The sequence below is a fragment of the Agelaius tricolor genome, unplaced genomic scaffold (assembly GCF_023055355.1).
Source record: "Agelaius tricolor isolate 1412-34295 unplaced genomic scaffold, bAgeTri1.0.p SCAF_5, whole genome shotgun sequence".
In the NCBI taxonomy this organism is placed as follows: domain Eukaryota; kingdom Metazoa; phylum Chordata; class Aves; order Passeriformes; family Icteridae; genus Agelaius; species Agelaius tricolor.
The window spans coordinates 33,443,800-33,471,100 of record NW_027269265.1 but is presented as its reverse complement, the minus strand read 5'-3'; the positions used below and the strand labels follow the sequence as shown (position 1 = coordinate 33,471,100).

At 38.8% G+C, this 27,301-nt stretch overlaps 1 protein-coding gene across 4 annotated transcripts in view; it reads right to left on the bottom strand.

Moving 5' to 3' along the window:
• The window catches only part of RAD51B (RAD51 paralog B), a 397,721-nt gene that overhangs the window by 185,038 nt on the left and 185,382 nt on the right, over nucleotides 1-27,301 (bottom strand). For all 4 annotated transcript variants that reach the window (XM_071427109.1, XM_071427111.1, XM_071427112.1 and 1 more), the window contains exon 8: nucleotides 23,581-23,677. In XM_071427109.1, the coding sequence (XP_071283210.1) occupies nucleotides 23,581-23,677 (97 nt within the window). The remainder of the gene's footprint in view (nucleotides 1-23,580; nucleotides 23,678-27,301) is intronic.

Here is a 27,301-nt window from a genome sequence, read left to right as displayed (position 1 = left end):
AAAGACACTTTTTAGACATTGCTAACATTCAGTGCTGAAAGAGCACCCTAAAAGAATGCACTCATTATCTATTTGAAGATAATGCTGTGGTATTTTTTGTGATTGGACACACTGAATCTATTACAATCATAGAGAACAAAGTTTCTTTCCATCATCTGAGATCTGTGGTTTCAGACAATTGTGTTTAAATAGAAAAATCCATATTTAAATAGTCCCTGCAATTAACAAATTTAAGGATACAAAATTAAACAAAAAGCAGGGGGGAAAAAGGATGAAAATGGCAAATCTGGGCAGAACAGAGGGGTGTTTATACAAGCCAGCATTTGTATGCAAGCTTTACACACTGTAAAGTGGCAGCAGGGTCATTATTACCAACGTTTACAATCCAAGAGAACAAAAGAACCCCCTGCATGTACAATGGACTAATTTTGTTAGTGACAAAGGTTTGTATGGGATGCAGCTTTTTACCTCTCTTAGTTGAACAGTTTTGTGCTGATGTAATTCTAGCTTTGTCATTAGTCCTGATACTGCACAGGGTAGTAAAAACAGACCTAATCATAGCAGAATGTTCCTTTAGAAGGTTTATTTTGATTGGCCTATCATTTAATATTATTTCTTTTTTAAAGAGAAGGCTTCATACAATAAGGGAAATTATCTGCTCTCCTTGTATTCCTTAGGGTACACAAGTCACTCCTTCAGCAACATTTTTACCACATAAAATTTACTACCCACCACAACCTTGATTTTTTACTGTGTTGTGTTGTTGTGTTCCGGGAGGACACTGTTCCTGATATTTAAATCCATAGAAACAAATTTCAAAGTTACCTTTTTTTTTTTTTTTAGAACCAGGGCCTAGGAAGTTTTTTATGATCTCAACAAAGTTAAATGTCTTTAATGCTAGAATTGCAAATATCACAAGAGGCAAGATGTGAAGTGTATGATGTGTTCAGCTAAAGAATTGATAATGCCTGAAATTTCCTAATTGACAACACTTATATATGCAAATTTTTTTACATATATTCTCTCAGAATTATGACTAGTGTCTCCATCTTCAAATCCCATCCTGGACAAATGCACCTGAAGCTACTGGTGCTTAGCTTTTGGCTCTAAAGGCCATTTTGGGGTTTTTTGTGGTTTAGTTGGGTGTTTTGTTGTTGTTGTTTTAAATCAATGAGTGGTTGACCACAGACTGCTCTGCAATTTCCCAAAGTATTTCACTATTAGATGGAAAAAGATTTGATAATCATAATAACTCCAAAAAAAAAAAACAAAACCAAAAACATAAAAGGAATGACCATTCATCCAAATTGCCCCAACAGATCAATTGGAAAAGACTTCTTTTGCAGACTTCTGTGTGGTTATCAATTAATCTATCTACATGTATACACACATGCACAGGCACGTAGATATCTATCTCTTCTATTATATACGAAACCAGCTTTGTGTTTATTTAGGAGAGGTTGGTGGAAGGTGAAAGTCACAGCTGGTTCAGACACTCATCTTCTGAAGAATATATATATTCTGAAAGGAAACTACACATTAGAATTTGATACTCCTGTCTTTTGAAGAAGCCTAGCTTGAGCAAGTATGGAAATGGGATTTTAAATATTTTTAGATCAGCCAAAGCAGCTAAATAAAAGGGCTTTACAAATGTAAGCTGAGAGTCTCCTTCAATTTTACTGAATAACTTCCCTAATTTTTTCATTCTTCAACAGCCCCAGAACAAAGAATCATATTTGGAGAAACTATCTCTACTAAGCATTTTCTCTGAAAGAATATTAATATATCATTCTATGCTGCATGGCTTTATCCACTGCAACTTCACCTCCCTGACTTCCTGAAAAGATCCCTCAGATCAAAGATGATGATTAATTTCTATATGGAATTGTTTACAGCAGGATCAGGTATAAACAAAGGTGAAATAATAATAATAGAACCACACAGCACTTGCATTGCAATCTGTAACCCAGTCAAGCTAGTAATTGAGCATTTTAAACTATCCTTACAGACATGGAGGAGACCACTGCATGCATTGGGAAATAATTCAGCAATTTCAGTAACAATTGTGAAGATGAGCGTGGAGTGCAGCAACCAAATAGAACAGAAAGATCCATTATCCTTTAAGTTGGAACTCAGTCAAAAGGAAGTTGAAACCACCACTTCACCATGAGATACTCAGGAGAGACAGTTATTTCTGAGGAAGTGAAGTTGCACAAAAGTTCTGACAGATAGCAGGAAGCCAATAGAAAAATGAGATGTTAATTCACAGTAAGACACAAGCGACAACCTCCGTTTGCTGACTCTTTTGCTCTCTTGCCAGATGTAGCAAGAACATGCCATTTGCAAGACAGATAACGTTTTTCTGAATGCACAAAAATCACAAAGCAAGGTCACTTTTAATCTAAATCCCATTTCCAAACAGAGGGCTTGGGAATGTTGGGAAAGAAGTGCTGAGAAAGAAGTACCCAGTTCCTCCTGAGTGGACAGAGGAGAACTCCTAAACCTCTTCTCATTTGTGACCCTTCAATTCCTCCTACTGAGTAGGCTTGATCTGGAGTATGAAGTATAAGGATGAAGTACTTATTGGAGAAAAAAGAACAACCCACAGTACCATAAGGCTTAATAAATAAGAAACTTGCCTCCCCAAAGTCTTCATTCACAGAACATTTTAAAGGTTACAATATCGTAGCTGGTATTCAATTTAGATCCAGCAAGTAAAAAAGAACTCAAGCAGAAAGCAGGTCTTACACAAGTCAGAATCTTTAAACACTTGTGCAGAGACTATAAGGACTAAGTTGTCCTTTCTCAGTAAACTGTTTGAAGCAGCTTCAAAAATTTCCAGTCCCTTTTAGTACCTTCCATTAGGCATCATCTCATTAAGCTAAACACATGAAATTTGGTCACCCAAAGGAAAGACAAATCCAGAGGGTCTCTCCTGTGGTTTATCCTTGCCATATTTTAATTTATGGACTTCAGGGCTTCATTGGAAATTTTCTCTTCTGTAAATAGACTTAGCTAAAGTTTTTATGAGCCATGGATTGCCAAGTGAGATCCTGAGTACTTCTTCAGCTAACAAACCAGGATTCAAGGCTCATTCCTGTTACTTTCAATGGTTCCATGGTAAAAACATTTCTTGTCCTAAATTGACATAATATGGGAGAACACACTGATTTCTGTCAGATACCTCCAAATTCCATCAAATGTCTTCAGCCAGAAACCAACCTAATGTTCTACTTTCAAACAACCAGAACCAAGACCTAAATGGATACTTCAAAGAATTGGCCAATTTGTGAAATGTATCACAACACATTCATCTATAGGTATAAACCAGAGTTTACCTGTTCTGAGAGAAGTTGGAACATTTGGGTTGAGTTCTTTCACTAGAAGGCCTTCACCTAGACCTAATGCTCTCAACCTTAAACTGGGAAAGTACAGTCTTTTGAGTACATACTGCTCAAGTTGCTTCCACTTTACAGTGTAGTTTACTCTACAGTCCACTGAGAGAACTTGGCCTACATAGGCATTTTTATAAACCAACATTCCTGGCATCAACATATCTTCAAACTATCCTCTGCCCATAACATAGTGAAGTAACTGGATATTACTTTACTATGTTAAAAACTAATTTCTTTTTTTTTTTTTCTTTTTTTTTCTCCTGAATATCAACTTCCAGGCTGCCAGCCCAGTCCTGGTGTTCCTAGGCTGCCAGCTGACCATACTAGGGCACTGGGGACTCACACACTGGTAAATATTTCAAGAGCCATGGCTTCAACAGCTGTTTTCATCATCACTGCTTATATTGTCAAGATATTTACAGTGACAATAATTTCTGCAAAGAAAAAAAATCTTGAGTCATCTGTAGGGAAACCCAGACTATGCATTCTTTGTCCTCCTGCTGCTCTAACTGATCAGGTTCTTGAGACTGATGAGGGATGCTGGGCCATGCTCACTATTCACAAAATATCTCCTGACATATTTTAACATAGTTCTGTAATATGTAATGTGATAGAAAAGAATAAAATCCCACTTTATATAAGTGGCTAATCTCACTGGGACCAGTTTCTGCACTGGATCATCACTTTTCACAGCAATAATCTACATCTGCCTATAGAGAAAACTACACAGAACCAGACAGCAAAGGTAAACTCACTTATAGCTGTGGAAGTCATTGATGGCCTCAGTACAATTTAGAAATCCCACTTGGTTAGAGGAAGGTATTATTTTGGACATACTTTTAATGCCTATAGATCACAAATTAACAACTATTATAATGACAGTGACAGCAATCAACCACTTGAATATTCCCCTTAAAACAGAGCACACATCTACATATCTTGCAAACCTTACCACACATCTTGCAGATCTGACCTGTGGTTTTCATCTGAGCCCTCTGCATCCAGCACACTGGCAAACATACAGAGCTTCCTGAGCCATCCAGCATCTCAGTGAATCATTGTTTGTTTTGTAAATATTACTGGCCACAGCTCAAAGGAACTTGTCTATGCTTTTGATCTCCACTACAAATGCAAAGGACTGAGCAGCATGTGGCCAGGAAAAGCTGCATCCATCAAGAGGCTATGAAAACTTCTGCCTGGAGAGTCAGTAAAAAGGGAAGGTAAGCTCTTCCACAACAACTATTTATACAAAAGTACTACTTTATATATTCAGAAACTGTAATTTTCATCCATCCATCCTTTCTCAGAAACCCAGAAATTCCATGAGTGCATGTTTCAAAAGAACACATGGTTTGTGCACCTCACCAAGCTCACATGTCACTGCATGCAGAAACTAACATTATACACAGATGCTATCAGTGAGAAGGAATAACTTACTTCTTAGGCATAATGCCTAGAAAATTGAAAGAAAAGTTTTCCATGAAAATATTCTATAAAAACTTCTAGAAAAACATATAAATATTGTTAGTGAAGTGCAGAGTTATAAGTATGCACTTTACTACATGCCTTAGGATGATGTCAGATCTTCATTTCTTCCACAGATGCATTTCTTTGCCAGGTTCTGACAAAACTGTTCAGAAACTGAATGATTACACTGCAAAATAATGTTATACCTTCATCTAAAAAACATAGAAAATAAACTGCATTCAGCTGGTCTTTCATTTTCCAGTCTCATTTTCCCTTCCCCTTTCATGGCTGCACACACAGCCAGCAGAGTTTCCTGTGAGCATCCACCCTAGTCTAAACCTCAAGAAAATGGGTTGAGGACTCTTTCTATACAGATGTTCCATGTGGTCTTAAATCTATCAATAACTTGCATATCAGCATCAAGCTTCACAGGTGAGCTGCTACAAAGTTGTCACCCACAGTGTTAGGAAGCTGTACCTTTCTAAGGCTGAAGTTTTACCACTTGTTCCAGTCACTGCACACTCATACACATTTGCCAACCCAGGCTAGAAAACTGAACTGCCAAATAACAATTCCAAGTGTAACTACCACTGTAGTCTCACATTGTCACCAGACTGCTAAAGCCTTTTAGAAGGCTTCTAACATGGACTGGTTTTTGTGGAGAAGACTTCTCCAACATGGACTGGTTTTTGTGGTCTCCCACAGTATCTCCATACCCTGCCTAAACTCTGAGAATCAAAACTGAACACAAATTCCAGCAGAATTCTACCAGTCTTGGGTACAGAAACAAAGAGCATTCCTCCTTTCTACTTGGAAATCCTGTTAAAGCATATCAGGATCCCATCAAGGGGCTCTTGGCCAGAGCTGATTAAAAAGACAGTTTCTGCTGAGGAAGTTTCAACTACTTTCCCACCCTGGGATAATCTCTGGATCACGGTTTAAGGCTGTTTCTTATGCTGTATGCACAAACTTGCATTTTTCCCTTGATTCACATTGCCTTTACTTGGCTACAGTAGAACTACACAGGATGATGGCTAATCGCTAAAAACCAGACAAGGAGAGAAACTGAATAACCCATTAAATCCTAAACATGTCCTATAAAAGTTGTGTGCTAGTATGCTGTGAGTTAAAAAGGGCAAAGTCTTCTGTCCCATTGTCCACCTTGGAAATTTCCTGGGAAACCATCACATTGAGGAATGGATCTGGCATCATTCCACAGAATTAAATTCAAAATTGAAAATTAATCTTCAAAATATTTACTAGTTGTTGCTGGTATTCAGAAGGAAAGTGTCCTTTCATTCTAGCATCCCAGCATTCTTGTATGCACTATTACTTCAAATAATTTGGACATTTTGGGGAGCATGGACACTTATGTTGTTAATCAGTTTCAGTCATATGCATTTACAGTTGTCTTCAGTACAGATTGAAACTTTTAGGGCAACAGATTGTATCTTGAAATGAAAACAGTCAAGAGGAGTGTAACACATGGACCTACCCTGTTCCCCTAGGGTCCATCAGATATTTATCTGTAAAGCCCAAGGGCCAAAGGCCAAACTTTAGGAACTACGTTACATTATCTTTTATTTGTTTCATTTTGCAACATCTGTTGCACAAGCATGAAAGTATGAACAGAATGATACTTCCTTATCAGTGACCTGTCTCCTCCAAGATTTATCCAGCGGCCAGAAGTAGGTTCCCCAGCACCATCACTGACTGACTTCACAGATACTGGATTACCCTATCAGTAGGCCTTCTGGGAGAACAGTCTGGACAGGGAGCAAAAGCCTTTGCTTACATACACATTGCTTCTTCACTAACAAGGAAATAACTCTAATATAAGTATCAAGATTGCTTGCTACAAACACACCCATGCACACACACACACACATATGCAAAATACACAGGGCCTTAAGCCTAGAACCACAGAGAACCTGCTGGTGGAAACTGTTAGTAAGAGATGCTCAGAAAATCAGGTCTATCTGCCAGCTTATGGCTGCAACTTCTCCAAGCTTTTTGTGCCCAAGTGCTTAAAGTTCAAAAAACTGTGGTCTATTGACTTTAGACTGTAGTTACTTAGAATTTCTGACTCAGTCTTTGGCTGAGTGAAGTACAGGTCTTCATGGAGTGAAATACAGGTCTTACTGTTGGGTCATTAGTTTGGCCTAAGTCAACAAACTGACAGGCTGTAGAAGAAATCTTTCACTTTTAGTCCCTGGTTTGCATCCAATACAATAGCCAGTAGTAGCTGAATGTCATAACCATCATGTTTACTGTCTGTTGCAAATTAATTTGCCAATTTACCAGTTTCACTGCATGCTGCAGGATCTACATTGTCAATGACCTTCACAACAACTTTAGACATTCAGCAAAGGACTAAATGAGAGCCTGAGCTTCCATGCTGAGTGATGGAATGTGGAGCCTACAGAACAAAGCTGAAATACACTGATAAGCCAGTAGAACAGCTTGTGTCACCACTGCTTGGGTTCAACAGTCCCAGGACCAGAGGAAAGAGACTATGGTTTGCAGAAAGCTCAGTTTAGTGCCTTACAGTAATACTAAAATCTATTAAAAAGTACAGTCTGGTTTTAGCAAATATTTTCCTAACTACAGATGTAAGTAGAAGGCACAGCTGTTTCTGTCAATACCCTGAAAGCACCAAAACTCTTCATCTAACCTATATTAGGTACTAGGAAAACGTTAATGTTGACCGTGAGGTGTGATTTAAAAGAGTCTCTTTAAACACACCTTGGTTACATCTGGTTAGTTACAGTAAGTTCAGCGCTGATGTTACGCCCAGATACTTTTTCAAGGAATGTCAACATTTGAGGGCTGTAACTTACTGGCAGTTTAGTGTTATCCTGGGATTAATATGAGAAGAGGGAAGTGGGCTGTGAGTTACAAGGGGATGTGTACTGCAAGAAATTTGGCAGGCCAGAGTTCTCATTAAGCCAGAATTAGGGATGTCCTAGGTCTGTATGTATGCTATTAATCACTATCTGGGGCTTACTAACAAAAGTAGTTTTTCCAGTAAAAAATTCATTTTTCAAGAGGAAAAGAATTATCCTATCTGCAGAGTTGAGATTTGGGGAAAAAAACCCCCAAAATTTCTTCAAGTTCTCGTAAATACATTCTGAACTCAGACAGAAAGCTTCAGAAGAGATAATATTTTTCTACTCCTGCCTTCAAGCAGGACTATTCCATCTCAAAATTTATTATGTATTTACTAACCTGAGTTGACAGAAAAGATAATCTTCAAACCATCAGCACATTTAACAGCATCAAAGTAAATAGATTTATAACTAGGAACTAGCTATTAGGAGAATTAAGATCCCTGTCTTTTGAAGGAATCCCAGTTAATAGATCCAGTACATATTGGAGATTCATCAAAATGTGTAACCTTGTGTATAAATTGATAAATAGGTATAACAAACATAGCACAACAAAGAAGACCATATATAGAAAATTACAGTAATAAAGAAAAGTACAGAACAGACTAAAATGCAGCATCATAAGCTCCAAGAATATTTCCGGCTGGAAGGGACCTCAGGCCTCTCATCCCACCTCCAGTATCTGGGACCGCTACCTCAGATCAGCTCACTTAGGCCTTTACCCATCCAGATTTTGAAAACCACTGATGAAACTGCTCTATGCAGTCTGTAGTGTTCAGAGTGTAAAGGGAAAGAAAAAAACAGGCAGTCCAGAAAATGCAGAAGGAAACACAAAAGAACCTCAAAGTGACTGTCACAGAAAGGAAAAAAAGGGTAAGGGAAGAAAGTACAGTTATTTCAAAAATAAGAAAACAAGTACAGGAAAACATTTTTAGTACTTTAATTTATCCAGAAGCCTAATGTGAAGGGTATGATTCTTTAATCATTGATTTTATAAAATAAAACAACAATCCAAAACAAAACAGAAAATCTTTATGCCCTTTAAGCCACCTCAGCATAGACTCCAGAACCTGAGATACCTCAAATCACCAGCTGCTTTCAAACAGGTAGGCTGCAGCAATCCTGCTGAGCTGTGTTTGACACATATCTGCCAAAACTTTGAGGATAAACAATGAATGGCACTATTTTGTATGTTGAACTTTGTAGTTCCATCAGATACGAAGCTGATTGCGAGCCCTCCAACTAAACACATCCACTACATGGTTCTTTTAATGTTTCCCATGTCAAGGAACTGGGAAATTGCAGGAAAGCATGGCAGGGCCATTTTTAGGGCTGGTGAATTGAGAGATTTAGATAAACATTTTAAGTTTTGTTTCCTTACCTATTTGTTCTGTTATCACAATTCTGATCGCAGAACCTTCAAGCACAGGACAGCTTTAATGTTCTTGGAAAGGGGGAAGAGGAAGAATGCTTGCTATCAACTCTGCTGCCACTACATGGTCAAGCCAGATGAAGACAAAAATGGAAGAATAAAATTATCACCACTTGGTTTATTAACTGATAGTAACAAGGCACACAGGGCTATTACAGCTCAGAAACTGAAGGCAAAAGGCCCTGGCTGGAAGAGTTTATACTGATCACAATCAGTCCAGGCATCACAGACTAAAAGGTAAAAAATATTTTCTCTTCAGACCCTGCTACCTTTTCTTACTGACATGACTTGCTATCACTAAGTCTTGATGTCTTGATTTAATGTTTGAAAGACCTGTGTGTTGTCAACAAGAGTGTGACTGCCTCAAAAATTGAATCAATATGGAACTGTGTCCCTGGAGACGGAGAGGAGACTGGAAAGGCAGCAGAGGCAGCCAATGAGGCAAATAAGAGGCCTTCTCCTGAGGTTAACTATGAGGGAGTGCATGTCATGTAATGTTTTGATGACCACCATGCTCGCTCCACAACAGACGGCACAGTGAGATAACATTAAAATCTAAAACGTCCTCTTGTTAAGGTTCAGACAATGGTACCAAAGGTAGCAAGATTATTTTAGCATTCAAAATAAGTAATCAGGTGATGACAGGAAGCCACATCTGAGCATCTGAACTAAGAACACCCCAGAGAGCTTCAAGTGCCCATGACGCAGTCTTTTCCAACTGAGTGTAAATAGGACATGTCACTTCACCCAACACCCTGGACCACAATGTTTTGAAGGTAGCAAAGGAGGAAACCACACTGCAAAGAGGAAGCAACAAAACCAGTTTTAAAAAGCTTGCAGGCTTAAACCAACTGTATCATAACCAGAAACAGCTATTAAATTCTGAAGTAATAACACATATTAGCAATTAAACTGCTGGAACTGGACAGCAATTTCTCAAACATTTTCAATGGCACCATTGAGTATAGGAACTGTTCATGACTATATGCAAGGCAACCACTGGCAAGGTATTGTTTATCAGAGCAATTAGAATATGGCACACCACTACCACAGGTACCTGTGGAAAATGCAAGACAAACACCACATAATTTCATATGGAACTAACAAGTGGGGCCAACCAGGAAACAGTTTTATTTTTGTTTTATTCTTCTACTGGTTTAGCAAAAGTAAAACACTGCAAAACAACATATTTTTAATTTGAAGCGTGCAAGAATGGTGAGAGAGAGAAAAAAAGGAAACATCCGGACAATAACCCAGATGTTCTTTTCTGTAACATGTCTCTAGTTACGATCAAGGACCTCAGCCTTGTCTTCTTTTTGGGTTCAAGATTTTTATTTACCAGCAAAAACACATTTCCACAGAACATGCTACTTCTGATAAAACACATTTTTGTTTTCATTCATATCACAGTTGTCACAAAAATTTTCAGCACAACCAAAATAAGTACTTTATCATGTTGAGAAAATCCACTGTTTTACAGACACAGAAAGCAATCATTACTTATTTGTTCAAAATGCTTTTGACTCAAAATTATGCTATACCAAAATGCAGGTGACCTTCTATCACCTTAAAAAAAACCCTCCAAATCCTGGGCTCAAGCTATAATAAAGTCAAAGTTGCCCTATATTGCATGGGCACATATTACATACCAATGAACTTGCCTTCAATTACTATTCAGCCTACAGGACACAAATACCATGTTAGAACAAGGGAGGAAAACAAAGTATCCCTAAGGAAAATCCACAGCTCATTCAAATAAGTTTTCCAAGTTCTTTGCACTGTCATTATGGCACTAAGGTGATATAACCTCCTTTCACCCATAGGAGCTTCTCGTCCAGGCACTTCATTTTAACACAAGGCAGTGTAGATATCTTAGGATATATCTACACTGTGTGTGGTAAATGCTAGAAAGATTATGCTGTGCTGACCTCTGCCTCTGTGACTCATCTGCTGCTGGAACCCTCTGGATCCCAACAGCTCATTTTGTGCTAGCTCACATGACCATCACAGCGCTGACTAAGAAGCAGATGCACCCTCAGGAAAAGCAGAACTGGACAGTTTTGGATGGTAAGCCAAGACAAGGAATTGGCCAAAAGCCATTAAGGACTTGACATGCTGATCCCATGCTGCTCAGAGTTACCTCATACTAACCTGGAGGAAAATAATGTCACCCACCAGCTTTTGCTTGTTTGTATGATTTTGGTGCACAGTCGAAAGAACAAAATAAAGACTCCATGAGGTTTTTGGCATTTTCAGCTGAACCCACTGTGAACTTTTCCTCTTGAGATTCAGATTCGGTCACTGACAGGCACTTTATTAGCTTGAAGGCACTAAAGTTTGTCCTAAACTTCATTCCTACCAAACATTAACAAGAAAAGATTTACAGACTTCTAAAGCTCAAAAAACCCCTGCAGGCCCATCTTCTTAGTCACTCGACCTTCAGTGGGTAGCAGTTTTTAGTGGGTAGCAAAACTCTCAAACATTACAGGCCTAGTTTCAAGGCTTAAAACATCAACATTATCAGTCTGAAGTTAAAACAGAGGGGGCAGCAAGGAAAAAGTAAGTTGGGTGGTATTTATGAAAAATCATTCAGCAGCAGATGCTGATGATGACTGAACCCAGGAATTTGGTACTTGAGGCAAAACTTTACTGCCACTGAGATGTGACTGTAGGCCAAAGGGAGACAAAATGTCATATTTCATAGCATAAACAACAGTAAATGAAAGACATAGCAAGTCAGGCTTCAGCACAAATGAGGCTGTCAAATCCCATCAGCTAGGATTTGAGCTGTTACCTTGCTGAAATGCCTACTGTTGTTTCTTGTGATCAAGTATTACCTGAGCTCAGTAACCACAAGTCAGACTACGGGCATTAACAGCTTATTATTAAACCTTCCTACTGATCTTTGGAAGTGGTCTGTATTGCCTGACTCACACAAAAACACACAAGAGAAAACATTTCATATTTTTGTTTAATAAGCAAATCCCCATTAGCGAATAACTTGGCACAGCAGTGTCAGACAACCAAAAGAGTTGGTGTGGATCCCCCTCTAACTACCCTGTGAATGCATCATTGTTCTGTTCCAAACTTGCCTGCTCTGATTCCCTGTGAGAATGTCCCTATTCTGGCTGCAGCTTGATGACCTGCAATTGGTTTAGATTCTTCTGCCTTCAGGATGGCTTTGAGCACTACCAGACAGCATGGCGCTAGCTAGCACCAAAATCGCTGGTTTAATTTCTTATAAAAGTTCTCTAGTTGATGCACATCAAAACCACCCCACATAATGAACAACCATGCAGTAAGCAAAGATCAATGAGGACTTGTTTCGAAATCTCAGTGAAAAGCCCGCTGCAGATGCAGACTGGAAGAAAGTTGAGGTACAAAATAAATCTTACTGGAGGAGTTGGTTGAAAATAGGAGTTTTCATGCTTTCAGTTTACTTGAAAAAATATAGGACCTCCCACACAGTATACATTCCCAGAACATCTTAGAGCCAAAATCTTCAAACACTTGACATAGAATTCTGTATTCAGATTGCTTATAATAAATTTTAATTATACACCATCCTGCATAATTTACAGTTCTTCATTAGACCCAAATTACAAAATCCAGCCTTCTGTTTTGCTAAGCAAAATAAATAAACAATGAAATTCGACAAGTCAAAAATATAGTATTTAAAAAAAAATAAAATTGAAAGATAAGCAAGGGAAGAAAAAACTGGATGGAATCAGATATTCTAACAACTCTAGAATTTATTTATTTTGCGAGCAAGACATCAAGTTTTTTTCCCCATTCCTTCAAAGCTACAGAAGCATAGCTGTTGAAGCCTGAAATTGTAGTTCCATACCCTTTTGCTTTCAAATTAAACAAATGATCTCAGTTTTTGGAGCAGTTTTTGACTCCAGGGAAACTATGCCATTAAGAGAGTGCCAGAAACACATCTAATTGATGCATGTCCCAAGAACAGCTCAAAAGAGGGTAGACACACCACATATAGATTTCAAGGAAATTACTGAAAAGCCACAGAGCTTCAACAGAATGTGATATGTGAAACATAGCATATGAAAGACTCACTATCAAAAGGGTAAATTCAGTTCAGGAGATATTAATCTGATTACCTAAGAGGTATTATGAATTGGATATGCTCCTTTGTGCACCAAATCCAACCTAGACAGATGGAAGAGACTTTTATGCTCCATTTTCTGACGTGTAATTAGTGTTTAAGGGATGATCAAGTTACAGAGGCCAAGTTTCAAACAATTTTTTTTTACAGTACATGTACAGTGACCAGTAACAACAGATTTTTTGACCATTTCCTTGAGTGGCTTGCACAGTCCACAACTTGACTTTGCTGTTCTCATTTTCAGTATCATGCTTTGTCTGCACCCACCTGACAGAAAATCAGTCCAGCAACGTCCTTAAACAAATCACTTCACATAGAGCTCTGAAACTAGACTTGTGCAGACTGAATTCTGGGCTAATTTTATGCAATGCAGGTTTTAATCCAAATGATAGGCAGTTTTAATATTTTTCTGCACCATAACCTCCTCTTTCCTTCTTGCCATCATTGGCAATTTTCAGGATCTGTTGACAAAACTGTAAGTAAAAATAAATCACCTGTTGCAGGCTCCTCCCCTTGTTGGATTTACAGAACAATGCCACTGTCAAACTTCCATGCCTATAAATTAAGAAGTCACTGGCCCTGAACTATCAGATAGCTATTAAAATGTTACTGTTTTCCATTATGGTAATGAATGCTTTCAAAAGAACAATTTTGAAATCTATTTTTGATTTTGTTTAGAAACTCCATTTAAAATTGCGTCAGAAGGCAGCGTAAAAATCAGTTGTCTAATTAGGACATCTGTAACATGTCATTTTATGCTAAAAAGTCTGTCTGCATGGTTTATCAAGCCCTTAGCCTTGCAAGCTACACCAGCCATCACACAAGGCTACCTTCTGTTTATTTCTCCATCAGCATCCTACATCCATAAGATTGTGCTCATATACACAGGTATATGAATAACAGAATTAGTTTTACAAAATAGAGGGGAAGGCTTAGCCCATCTCCACTAATACTGCCCTATATAGCTTTTAATTACTTTTAACAAAACATTTAAGTATTTCAGCAGGGAGAGACGGACATCAATCCCTTCGTTAAGGCAAGGAGTACTCAGGGAGAATGGTTTTGGAAAGGGTGGCTTGTGGCAGAAGTGGCAGCTGGTACCCATCCAGCAGCCGTGGCCGCGCCACGAGGGCGCCGGGGCTCACTGCCAGCCAACTGACAGGGAAGCAAGAGGGAGAGGCCAGTTCATGGAGAAAGACTGCGGCAGCGTGGGAGGACTATGACCTTTTGATCCCTGAGATGTTCCTGATGTACCAAAGTGACATGTCAGCTCTAATAAGCTGCACTCTCAGACTAGTGGCAGGGGCCTACAAATTACTGTGAGATCTGAAGGCATTTGTTGTGATGATCCTGGCCTGGATGGGGCATATCAGCAGGGCTATCTGATAGTCTGCCCCAACAATTCCCAATGCCGGGGTTGTAACCTCCAGCAGGGTCACAGCCGCACAGAGTGGGGTCGCAAGCCTGACAGAGATGTGATTGTTTGTGTTAGTCTTTGGGGTCGCAAGCTTGGCTGGGGTGAGTTCACCACCAAAAACAGAAGCACAAACCCAAACCATTTGGGAACAGCTGGCCTAACAGATTTTGCGCTCAAAAACAACTTCCGGATATTCAGCTAAAACATGCCCAAACTACTGCCTTGCATACCCATGTGCCAGCCTGAAACAAGGACTCCCCTGCCAGGTATCAGACTGGCTCAAATTACTCCCTAAGAATCATGGCTGTATACCCAGTAGTAACATCTGGTTTGCTTTCTTTGTGACAAATTTTCCATTGTTAACAGTGCAGCTATTCATACTTGAGCCATTGTCTTTTCTACCCTTCCTGGTGCTAGTTAGGCATCAGCTCATGCAGGAATATTCTGTAGGTTGCCTGAGGGACTGGAGCAACGGCAGGACATTTTAGGACAGCAGAAATTAGTAAAAACATAGTTTTCCTTTAAGCTCTGGGCATTTTCTCTTTCTACCATTTCTTCACCCATCTTCCTGTACTGCACAGTGACCATTTGGGTTGCTCTCCTCTGAATGCTTCTTTTTTATTTTTTAATGTAACTGATACTATGAGAAGACTAGTAGAATCCAGACTAGATTAATCTTGTTCATGTGAAGCATACAAAATCTGCTCATGCTCTCTATTTTAATTAAATCAAGAAATAATGCACCAACTATATACTGTCTTTTATTGTTGCGTTGTTTGGGTTTCAATGTAATATTTTAGTAGCAGATTGTCACTGGGAAGAATTTCATTCACATGACAGAGCACCCAGCTTCAACCTCCAAAAAAGGCTAACAGGTTTTAAACTTCCATCATTTAAGACAATAAATTATTATTGCAATAATAAAGCAGGAAATAGACACAAATTAAGCAGAAACACCAATGTGCTCTTTTTACGATTAAGGGGAATCATCAATCATAGAAACCGCCTGAGATTAACAAGGAGCCACTTTTTTCAAACATCCTGCAGTAAACCCAGAGGAAACCCAGCTGGAACTGCTACTAGAATATAGGCATGAAACTCTAAAATTATCCTCTGTCCCCTCACCCTCACCTTCCCTTTTGGTGTAGCATTTGCACCTTGGATCACTCTTAACTGCTTCAAGTTCTGCAGGTGAGCCATATGTTTCATGTAATGCCACATGCCAAATGTAATTCCCATAGTGATGTTTTCCTGTGTATCAAAATCCTTCTAGTCCCTTCCAGCTCCATCAGAAGAAAGATCCAATGATGGCACTATAAAACTCCAGAAGAAATGGGACTGAATGCTACAGATTGCTGAATATTTTGTCCCCAGCTTCTGTTCAGATTTAAGGATAACCCACAGTGAGTTAAAACAGAATTTAATTGGTCATTGTGCATGGGGGCAAGTGGTATTTAGCTTTTTCTTACCCTTGAATTAATTTTTTTACAATGTAATTTGAAGGATAAGGTCAACCAACACTGAGGTGCAAGGTGTAGGGCCACAGAAGGAATTCGAACCAAGCCAGGCCTCATGTTTCTGACTTAAACCACTGATTTGCAGGACCACAGTAAAAAGTTCTGTATTCACCCACACTGAAATATGAATTAATCTTACTTTTAAATATTTTAAGGCATAAGGAAATGATCAACTATAAATTCTTACAGTACTTTACACCTACATGCCATCAACTGAAATTCAGTGACTGATCCATGCATGATCTCAAGCTTAATGCAGTTACAGGAACAGAGGAGTAAGCTGAGGTGTGCACAAGGATTCATTCAGTGCTTTGCACTGGAAGGTGTAGTACATACTCAGTTGCACTTTTTCTCAGGGGAGGCAAGATACATAGCAGCTGAGAGGCAGCAACTTCTAACCACTCAACTATGACTGTGATCACTTCTCAGTTATTGTGCTTCTCATTATATAGATGAATGATTTCCAGCAAACGTACCTGAAGGGTTTTTGGATTACAAATTGTTGATTAATGATTCTAAGTCACATCACGTCTTCAGAAAGATACCACAATAAAGCAGTAAAACTTTGTACACTCTCATTGTGGCAATTAGGATGTGAGGAATGGAGATTCTCTTAAACTGATATATAGAGGTCTTTGAATGCTCCTGCTGACAGTTTTCAACCTTTCTGTAGTCTAGATCAAGTAATTATGCATATGTCATTTAAGCTGGGACTTCCACAGACACATACAGTCTCTGTGACACTGTTTTACTGAGAGATTTATCTTTTGATTTAAAAGCCGTTAAAATTTGGCTGGATGTTATTATGTCACTACTTCCCACTTGGTGAAATATAGCATCAAAATTAGTACAGGCGAACATGGCAACCGTTATCGTGAAATCTAACTGCTCCACACCACCACAACCCTGCCTCCTGCAGAAACAAGCAGGGTATCATTTCCCCTAATGGTTAATATCATTCCTTCCAGGCCCTGCAATGATGGTGCACTTCCTTGTGCTGCTCTGTACAACCAGAGGGACTCTTTTCCTTCCACTAAAGCACAAGAGTGCAAACTCCACTACTGTTAAGAGCACACACTTACAAGAAATGTGAATACAGAGCAAGCACAAGAATGAAATCCTATTTTGAGAAGGCTTGTTTTTCCCTACTACATGTATTAATGAGTTCTACCAAGGTTGCTCCTCTTTTTGGTGCCCCCTGTTTACCTATCCTGAAGTGGATGCACTACATTGGCTTCCAGCAGGTTAAGGAACATGAGCTCCTCACCTTCGAAAGTACATACAGCTAACAATGTTTTTAATGAAAACTGAAGTAGTGACTCAAAGACAGAACAGACTGAAGGAATAAAAAGCTTGCTGCAGAATTGTTAGCTGGTGAAGAGTATTACAGAGTCTCTGCTGGTACAGATTCTTAAAATGCAGCTGAGACATGAAATCCAGCAAAAAAATAAAGAATTAAAAAGAAACAACTCCAGCTGTTTCATTATTGAGCTCACATGCACTAGAACCAGTGACTTAAGCAACTCTATCACCTCTGACACTGAAGTCAGAGATGCCCAAGGCTCAGACCTGGAGGCAAAATCCTGTGGCTCACTGAGCTCTCTGGTCCCATCATGTAAGAGTTCCTGATATGGGCCCTAAATGCCAATCAAACCTTCAGGTGAGAATAGCAATTAATATCAAAGCAAACACAGATGCAAATCTCACTATGCTTCCCTGTATCATCAAGACTGTAGCAAAATCATGCAGCAAAAGCTACACTGTAGCACTTCCTTATCTCCATAAACCAAGAAGAGAACTGTATTAGAGAATCACAAAATCACAGAAGGGGTAAGGCTGCAAGGGACCACAGTGGGTCATCTGGTCCAACCTCCCTACTCAAGCAGAGTCATGCTAGAGCACACTGCAGAGGATTGCATCCAGATGCTTCTTAAATATCTCCAGCGAGGGAGACTCCATAATATCTCTGGGCAATTGGTTCCAGTGCATGCTCACTCACACAGTAAAGTTTTTCCTCATGTTCACGTGCAACTTTCTATGAATCAGTTTTTGCCCATTGTCTCTTGTCCTACTGCTTGACACCACCAAAAAGAGTCTGAGTGCATCCTCTTGGTACTCTCCCTTCAGGTATTCATATACACTGATATGATCCCCTCTTTACAGGAACGTGCTTTAATTTTTAGGGTTCACACCCACACGCTAGTCTCAGTTGGGAAATTTACTCTTCAGTATGCATAGACATGGCCTAATTTACAGAGCATTCAGCTAAAATACTAAAGGCCAAAAACATGCCAAACTCCTATAATATTTTCCAATGCATTTAAATTCATATCATTCTGGAGAACTTCACAAGGACATGAAGTATTCTGCATTAGCTTTAAAACTACACAAAGGAAGTATTTCAGAAACTTATTTAACAGCAACTTGATTCATAAACTCATGGTTCCTGAAAAACAGGGATGAATATACTTTTTTATTTTAATTAAGTCATCTCTGGGTCCAACCCTAACCATTAAGTATATACATAAATTAACAAATAAACAAATCTAAACCAACCAACAGCCTTTGATCTCTAGGGGCTTCTCAGTTCACTTGATAATTCTTCAGTTTTTTCACTCCATTTGGCACCAGGACTGACAAAAGGAGATTTGAAGGGAGCGAAGTAATAAACTATAGAACTGATCTTACTGAGGTGAAGAGAAGGACAATTCATTATTTTCCCCATAGAAATATTGATATATTAAGGAAAATAGTAATACTTGAAATATTAAGGAAAAAAAGTTGCAGAAGAAAAAGAAAGCCCCAAAAGGTATATAAAAAAAGGTAAACTGAGTCTGGAAGAATAAAACCATTTAACCACAATATGTTAAGAGATCAAGGGCAAAGCAAGGAAGAGAAGCTGAAGATTCCAGCTTCAAACCTTCCACTTCTAAGTAAAAGCAGGAAAATCCTGTGGGTGGGAGATGTTATGGTAGCTTAGTGTTCTCCAGTTTCTACAACACAAAAGCCTACTTCTGCTCAACAGCTTAAAAGAATTCAAGATCAGAGCAACAAAGATGAAAAGGTCAGACTAAACTCATTGCTCACATTGTGCACTAAAAATATACAATGCTATGACAAACCACTTGATGAACACAAATGGCAGAAGACTGAACACTGGCCTCCCCAGATCTAGTGCAAGTTTAGAGACAATTTTAAACACAAAATAATTCTGACTTTTTCAAACAAATATTTGAAAGTACTAGCTGAGACTGAAGAAGCCCAAGACAGCATTCCTTTTTTTTTGCTTGACACTTTGTGCAGGGTGGGAGGAGGATACTGTTCTTGCTCATACCAACACACCCCTGAATTTTTTCCACGAAAGATGGAGTTTGGCTTTGATGTCTGCTAGAGGAAGTTAGAGCTTGCAGCTGGCAAATACATTAATAGCATAGGCACTGGTGGATTAGAAGGAACCTCAAGCAGGTCATCTTGTCTTATCTCTTTGCAGCACACAAATGAAACACAAATTCCCCCATCCACCTAGTGCTAAAATACACAGGCTTAGAATTAGTTTCTAAAGACTTTTTATATTAGGTAAAATTTAGTCATGTGAACTTCACAAAAATAGCAAAAATAGCACAGTCACAGACAACTTGTTTTGAAAGACCTATCGCCAGTCATACAAAATATTTCTACCATTCATGAAGCCTAGTGCAGCTTGAACCATTTTTTTTTAATAAGATACTACTTTAATTGGGTAAGATCTATTTTTTATATTTAAATGATAAATCATTAGTTCTTAGGCTACTCCTGGGCTTGTCTGACCACCCCAGCCATGTAAAATAACTTTAGGCTTCTCCAAGTTGTCTTTGACTGGAAGAACTAAACAGAGGCTATTCCACAAAGCAAGAATGGAAGTGAAACAGCAACATCCACCATCATCCTCCAGACTACACCCACTGGTGACAGAGTTTGAGAGATGGCTATGTAAAAATAGTAGAGTAAAAACTGAGTTTGGTTCCTAGGGAAGAAGTGACAGAAGAGACATCCTCAGATGTCTGAGGATTTAAGAGCTAGAGAAAAATATTATTGCTCCTAACTCCTTCAGTTGATAATCTGACAACTATGTAAAGGCCAAATGAATACAAGGACTCAGACTATAAGTAGAGAAACTTTGGCATTGTATTTATCACTTTATTTGTGGCAAACTATACTTTTTTTTTTTTGTCTATCTGGAAGCAGAAGTATGCACAGGTCTGGGAATTTAGCTGGACATAACCATTTCCTATAAGAAATACCAACAAACAGTTCATGAATTCTTACACTGCTACATAAGTAATGGGATTTTACAGCCAGCACTGCTTTTATAAATCCATTAACGTTCTCATAAAAATCTAACGTATTTTTAGGACACAAATTTTCATGCACTAGATTACAGCTTTACAGATGATAAACTGTGAGCCTGAAACAGCTTGACAATGTCCTTTCAGCCTGCTCATCAGATTAACTTTCTGTCACACATCAGATGAACAGCTTCCTTGGTTTCTTGCCTAATCTAACACATAACCCAAGCAATTCCCAAGCACGATCAGAAGCAAAAAAAGAGGACACTATAACATTCCACTTCTTCCTAATAGCACATTTAGTTTGAAATTTTCATCTAAGAAATATTACCCTTTTAGCAAACCATTTATAGTGAAGGGACTCTGATTTCAGATAGGATTAAAACAACATATTAGACATATACAAACCAAGCAGTCTGAGTTGCTTACAGGACTAATAATGTGTTATGGGTCCTTTCACATCTAGGTCACTGGTTCAAATTCAGCTTTAGTTGGTGATGAGTGACATGGAACAATGAGGTAAGAACCCAGTCACAAATCTGGCCTCTTATCCTTGACTCTGCAACATATACTCTGTGCACTTGGGCTACTCACCTAACTACTCTTTCCTGTAAATTCTACATCTGTAAAAGAACAGTAAGTATTATTACTATCTTACTAACTCTAGAAGACAAATTAATTTAGGATTCTGAAAGTACAAAAGATTATCAGAAGTTTATTGCTGCCTTCAGGCTGTTCAAGAGCTAACATCCAAATACATTAAGTGGGAACTTTCTCAGGACAACTCAACACCATGATGTTAAAAAAACCCACCAAAACACACTGGCCACACCTATGTCTTTTGTTAGGAAGACAAACATGGAAATCATATGTTGAATGAGCCTGAAATTTCACAGATAGACAGTAGGGGTTAAAAGGGATGAAAATGGAAATCCAGAAGCAGCCATTTTACAAACAGTAAAGATAGGGAGAAAAGCCTGTGGCGTGGAGATGCACTGTGTTCTTCCATTACACAACACAGGAAGTAAATGCCGTATCAATGTTAATCAAGAAAGGAGGGAAAGAAGAGAAAGAAAGGAGTTTATCAGCCCTATATCCCTTGATAAAACTTGAATTTCCAAAGGAGCCTGCACTGTTGATGTCTGTACTATTCTTGTCCTGTGGCAAAACAAACATGTCCATTTTCAACAAGCATGATGCTGACACATTTTGCTACTTCAGATCCTTAATTAAAAATAAGGAATGAGAACAACAAAGGAATAAAACACAGAGCACCAATATATTTTAACTCATTCTTAAGCTGAAAGGTGAAAAGCAGTGGTGGTAGTTTAGGCACAACATGATAGATTCATGAAAAACCTGTAACTGCTAGAAAAATTATTATGCCATCTCTTGAGTAGCCCTGATTCTAGAATATTCTGGAACTATGGCTCATACACAGCACCGAGAATCTTTTATATGTGCTGGGAAATTCAGAAACATTTCAACTATTCCATGTGTTTTTCCCCAGTATCTTCAAATATTTTAGCCACAGGACAAAAATACGTTTTACTGAAAACATATTTTTTTATTATTCCCACATCAGAGTCAGCTGTGCTTTCTTTCCAGAGGAAGCTCATCCACAGCAATTCTAAAGGGCAAGGAGAAGCACGAGCACTGTGATCAAGACAATTTAATAAGACAAGGCACAACAACTTTGTGCCAGGAAGGAAATTATAAAGGTGAAAAATTATGCCTTTATCTTCCAAATCTAGTTACCAAATTTCAAATCTGTCTGCCAGAGGTAGGGAGCAGTATTTGAGACATGTACTTCAGAGATACTTTGGCAATGGGTGGAACCAATAAAAGCCACAAGCACAATTCTAAAGTTATTTAATGGGCCATGATTTGCCAGACTCCTATTGACAAAATTATGAAGTAAACTCATAAATCAGTGTTAAGGCATTGCACTGAAGTTATTTGCTACTCCCTGACATTCCATTTAAATCTACCTTCAACCTCTTTCCCTTGTCCACTGAAATGAGTTGCAGAAATTATGTCAGTTTTAACCACTGCTTAGTTATTTTTGCCACTGAACTGTACTTGTGTAAGTAAGACACATAAGACAACAATGTGTGATGAACCAGAACACAGAGAAGCTGATCAGAACCATCAGAAAGTGCAGCAAGGAGACAAAGAGGGGAAATACCCATGTTATGTGAAGTGGAAAGTCTACATGCAATTATCATGCCTTTGCAAGAAGAGCATTGCTGTGCATCATACATTTGGATCCATGCATGAACTGAATGCTAAATTTTTCTCCATCTGTCCCTCACGAGGGTACTCTGTGACTATTCTTTGCAAGTGGGGAAAACCAAAATTAAAATATTACTTTGTAAACCTTGATTCAGAATTATCTTTTCTTTTCAGCACGCTACATCCTCACTATTACTCAAAAAAGTGCTTTTCTCTAATTCTGCTCAGAAAACAAGCACAAAGATGTGAAGTAATATATGGCTTCACAAAAATCCCCATATTACATTCACACAACAGAGAGATGCAGTCTGAGGCAGTGTACTTGAAAACCAAACAAGTGTAATTCAAGGAACAGGACTGAGGATCTGCTTTCCTTCCTTTGTGAGCAGTTGTTTCTCCTTGGAATCTATGATAACCATTAGATAAGATGAAATTTGCACACCAGCCTGTGTATTTCCTCTTGTCGCAGCTTTAGAAGACTGACAAAATAATGCTTTAAATGCATGTGAGTGACAGTACAATGCTGAGAAACTGACATGGCTCAAAAATACATTCCCAGCCTTTAGAAAGTATCTGATCCTTTTAGCAACTCTACATACTTTCTTTTTAATTATAAATGGATTTTCAGAGAAACTGGAAAATAATTTTGTTTCAAGACTGTGTTAGGTTAGACTTGATAAATTGACTCACTTAGCCCCCTATATTTCAACAGAAGACTGCAAGTTACAGTGTGGATTTGTGGCCGTGTAGAGTTTCAGTTCTGATAGAAGGGATTCCTTACCTTCAGACAGGGACAAATCATCAGCTGGAGACACCAGGTCTGCCCGGAGCCCAGGGCCACTGCTCAGCGCTGTGGTAATCTGATTCGTCAAGATAACCTGCAAACAGACAAGGAGAGGGGGATGGGAAATGAATTGTTATAGCTACTGGAAGGTAGAGAGAAGCCCAGGACTGGAATCCTCCAGGCATAGCATCGAGATGACCCTCTATATTCTGATCTTTAGCAAATTCAACACTCAGAACATTTTGAACTGCCTGCAGAAACTGAAAGAGTCAATTGCAAAAAGTGGAGGAAAAGGGATATTGTTAAAAAGATTGAATACTGAACAACAGTATGTTGATACATACAGGCACCTTAAATGAAACTACTGCTCTGAAGAGCTTCATATTTTGCTCATATTCCATGAACATTTTGATGCTCCTTACAAAAACCCACCATTTTCTTCACAGTCAAATAGAAAATCTATTTTCCAAGTAATTTCCACACAATTTACACACTTTCTTCCTTTGGCTGAAACACAGTGCCATGGAGGAAGGTGTGGTAGGGGTACACTCCCATTGATCTGAAGCACAAAAGCACTAAATGTTACAAGGCTATCTTTTACAAAGGGGATTTTTTTTAGTGCTTTTCAGGATCACAAGATTCTGATAAACAAAACTATAGTGCCCACTGTGCTCTCCTCTGACAGCATGAGCAATAGTCATTCCTACAAGAGATGAACAATTTCTTGCACCTTTGAATGCATACTAGTTTTTAGGAACAGAAAACATTAAGCAAACGGTGCAAACACCACAGAGAGAAGAACATCGCTATAGCCACAGTTATCTTGCAATGCTTTGGATCGCTAAGCAGCTGCACTTTTTGCAATAACAGTTGGTCTCCACTTTGCTCACTGACAAACTTCAAAAATTAATTTTTTTTTAAAGAACCAAAATGATTCTTCTACTTGCACTGAGAGCAGACAAACTCCAAACTCTCTTACAAATTAATGGCCTGTCTTCAGATGTATTTGACACAGGAGAAAGGCAGAAAGGAATCCCACACAATACTTGGTTGAATGTAGTTTCACTGGAATTTACTGGAATAAATTAACAGATTGCCATTGCTAAAAGGAAGAAGAATTTCTCTGCCATTCCCTCCACTACTTGTCCCTCCCTCTGATCATGGCTTCTTCCTGCTTTGTAACTCTTTCAGCAGTAAGATACGACACACTGTCCCCTTTCTTTTCCCGTTGTGAGACCCCACACAAGCTGTGTCAGACCAACGAGCTGTGACTGCAGTGGTAGTGCTGCAGGGTATTGTGTCCTCTTCAGGCAGCATGACACAAGGTGCCAGCAGTGTGATGGAGAACGTGACCTTTACAAGACTCTACCTCCCTGCTCATGCCAGCCCACCCAGCTCTGTAGTGCAAACAGGCATGATGGTGCCTGAGAGCTTTATGGATTGTATCAACAGCACTAAATTGAGCATGTAAGTAAATCTTCGCTTACCCAACAGGAGTTCAACACCTTCAGAACTCCATAGTGATGCCCCTCATGCTCATCTGCTATTGACTACAAACTCTGAACAAACTTGAGCTAGCTGTGATCACTCTGCACAGCTTAGCCACAAAGGATCCACCTTAATCCCAAAGGATGCACCTTTTGGGACTGGGCATTTATGATCACTGCAGTGAACATGAACATGGTAGAAAACAGCCTTGCTTGGTCCTACACCTTGGCTAAGGTACCACTTGCAATAGTCCTAACAGCAAACACACGAGAAACACATTACACCCCTCTGCTGTTTTCCCCAGAGCTGCTGTGTGCACCTACAAGCACCCAAAAGCAGACAGCAAAGGGTCTGGTACACATACCTCCTTGCTGCCACTGATGGCTGACTTGTTCAGAAGATTACAGGGTAAGATAATTCAATTCATTAACAAAGGGGGAAAAAAAAGTCACTTTTCCTTTTTTTTTTGCTAGGATACTTATCTTCCATTTTAGTGAGCTAGTTCATCCTTGTGATAGGATGGGCATCAAAACCAGTTCAAGGCAAATGAAAGGAGTAGGCAGCCAAGAGTCAGTAGGGATAAGAAAGGATGTGAGACCTTTCCTTCTTGAAACCATTCTCACTTTGTTTCCACTGTGTCACAAAAGCCACAGACTCACATATCCATAGTACCCAGTGCTAGAAAATGTGCTGAAACAGAGCACACTAACAAACTTATACTCACACGTACTGGTGAGGTATGAAGTTTTCATTGGCACACTTTGCAATGATCACATTATTAACAAGTATCAAGCTCTCTAAGTGATTCAGTCACCTCAGACTCGTGCCAAGATAATCATTGTGCTGTGCCATCATGTATTTTATTATTTATGCATCACATTTTAAAGAAATGTTACCATGATTAAGGAACGTTTTTAATAGAAAAAAATACCTAAGTACACTATATTTCATATTGCTTTCCTTCAAAGGAAACTAACTTTGAAGGCTTCCAAAAAAATCAAAAGAAAAATGAACAAGAAGAATAATGCAACTGCTTTTTTTTTTTTTATCTTCCAGATTCCTCCTTAACCAGGAACTCCACAGCACTACTAGCTGTTAAGACTGAAAGTCTTCTTCACCTTTTATGATTAACTCAAGCAATGCTTCTGAACCTAGATTTCAACTTCTGATGTGTCCTTCAGTAATTATTCAGTACTAATATCCTAGATTCCCTGCTATACTGTTTAAAAAAGTAATTTTAAAAAAGCAAAGTCCTACCCAAGTAAATGTTCCTCTCTGACTTGCTCTGAGGATGGAAATTAAGCATATTCTGAGTTCTATGACTTCACTGACAGTTACACATTTGCTTAAATATATATCTAAATACTATCTTGAATAAGCACACTTCCTCTGAGATGAAGCCATATGCATATGCAGAATGCTTATTTTGGAATTAATTGAAAATTATTCCCCATTTCTCCAAGCCTGCAGAACAACACAGACGCAGTTCTCCCATACGACAAGTCCAGTCACAAGACAAGGCTGTAGCTAAGCACTAAATTTGGCATCAAATTCCCTGTCACACTTCTGCAGCCTCAATTACTGCAAAATTCATTCATCAGGTACAGGTATTCCTATTATCATATATATATATATGTATTTTCATGTATCTTTGTGCAGCTCCCTTAATACAGTTTGAACTTCACTTTGAGAGTGTGCAGAGTATTCCAAACTCTCACTAAATCAAACATGCTGTGGGTCACTAACAAAAGGAAAGAGCTGGTCCTTTGCTACAGTTATAAAAAGAAAGCCACCCAGATTCAGCAAGCTCCTCAGAATAGATACATCTATCTTCAAAACTTCAACGATATGCCTTCACTGGAAAGTGCCAAATTTTAGTTTTCCATGAGTAAAACTTTGGTCATGAATACTTTGGCAGTTAAAGTGCCATTCAAACAAGACCATACATTTTCAGCAGTTCACCAGTCCTTACAGGCATTCAACCTGAAGCCTTGAGTACTGGTATCACATGACCCCAGTGGCACATTTAAAAACTTGATTAATTTTTCCCCAAATTCTCCTTCATGAACCTGAAAGACATGCTTACATTCCATTCTGCCATCCTTTGAAATGGTTTGACGTATTCAGAGAGCTGCAAATAGGTGTTTGAGGGAATGGTTAAACTTGTGGGTGATACGGAGAGAACACCCAGAAAGGCAAAGGAGATCTGGTGCCAAACAGCTCTGTGAGT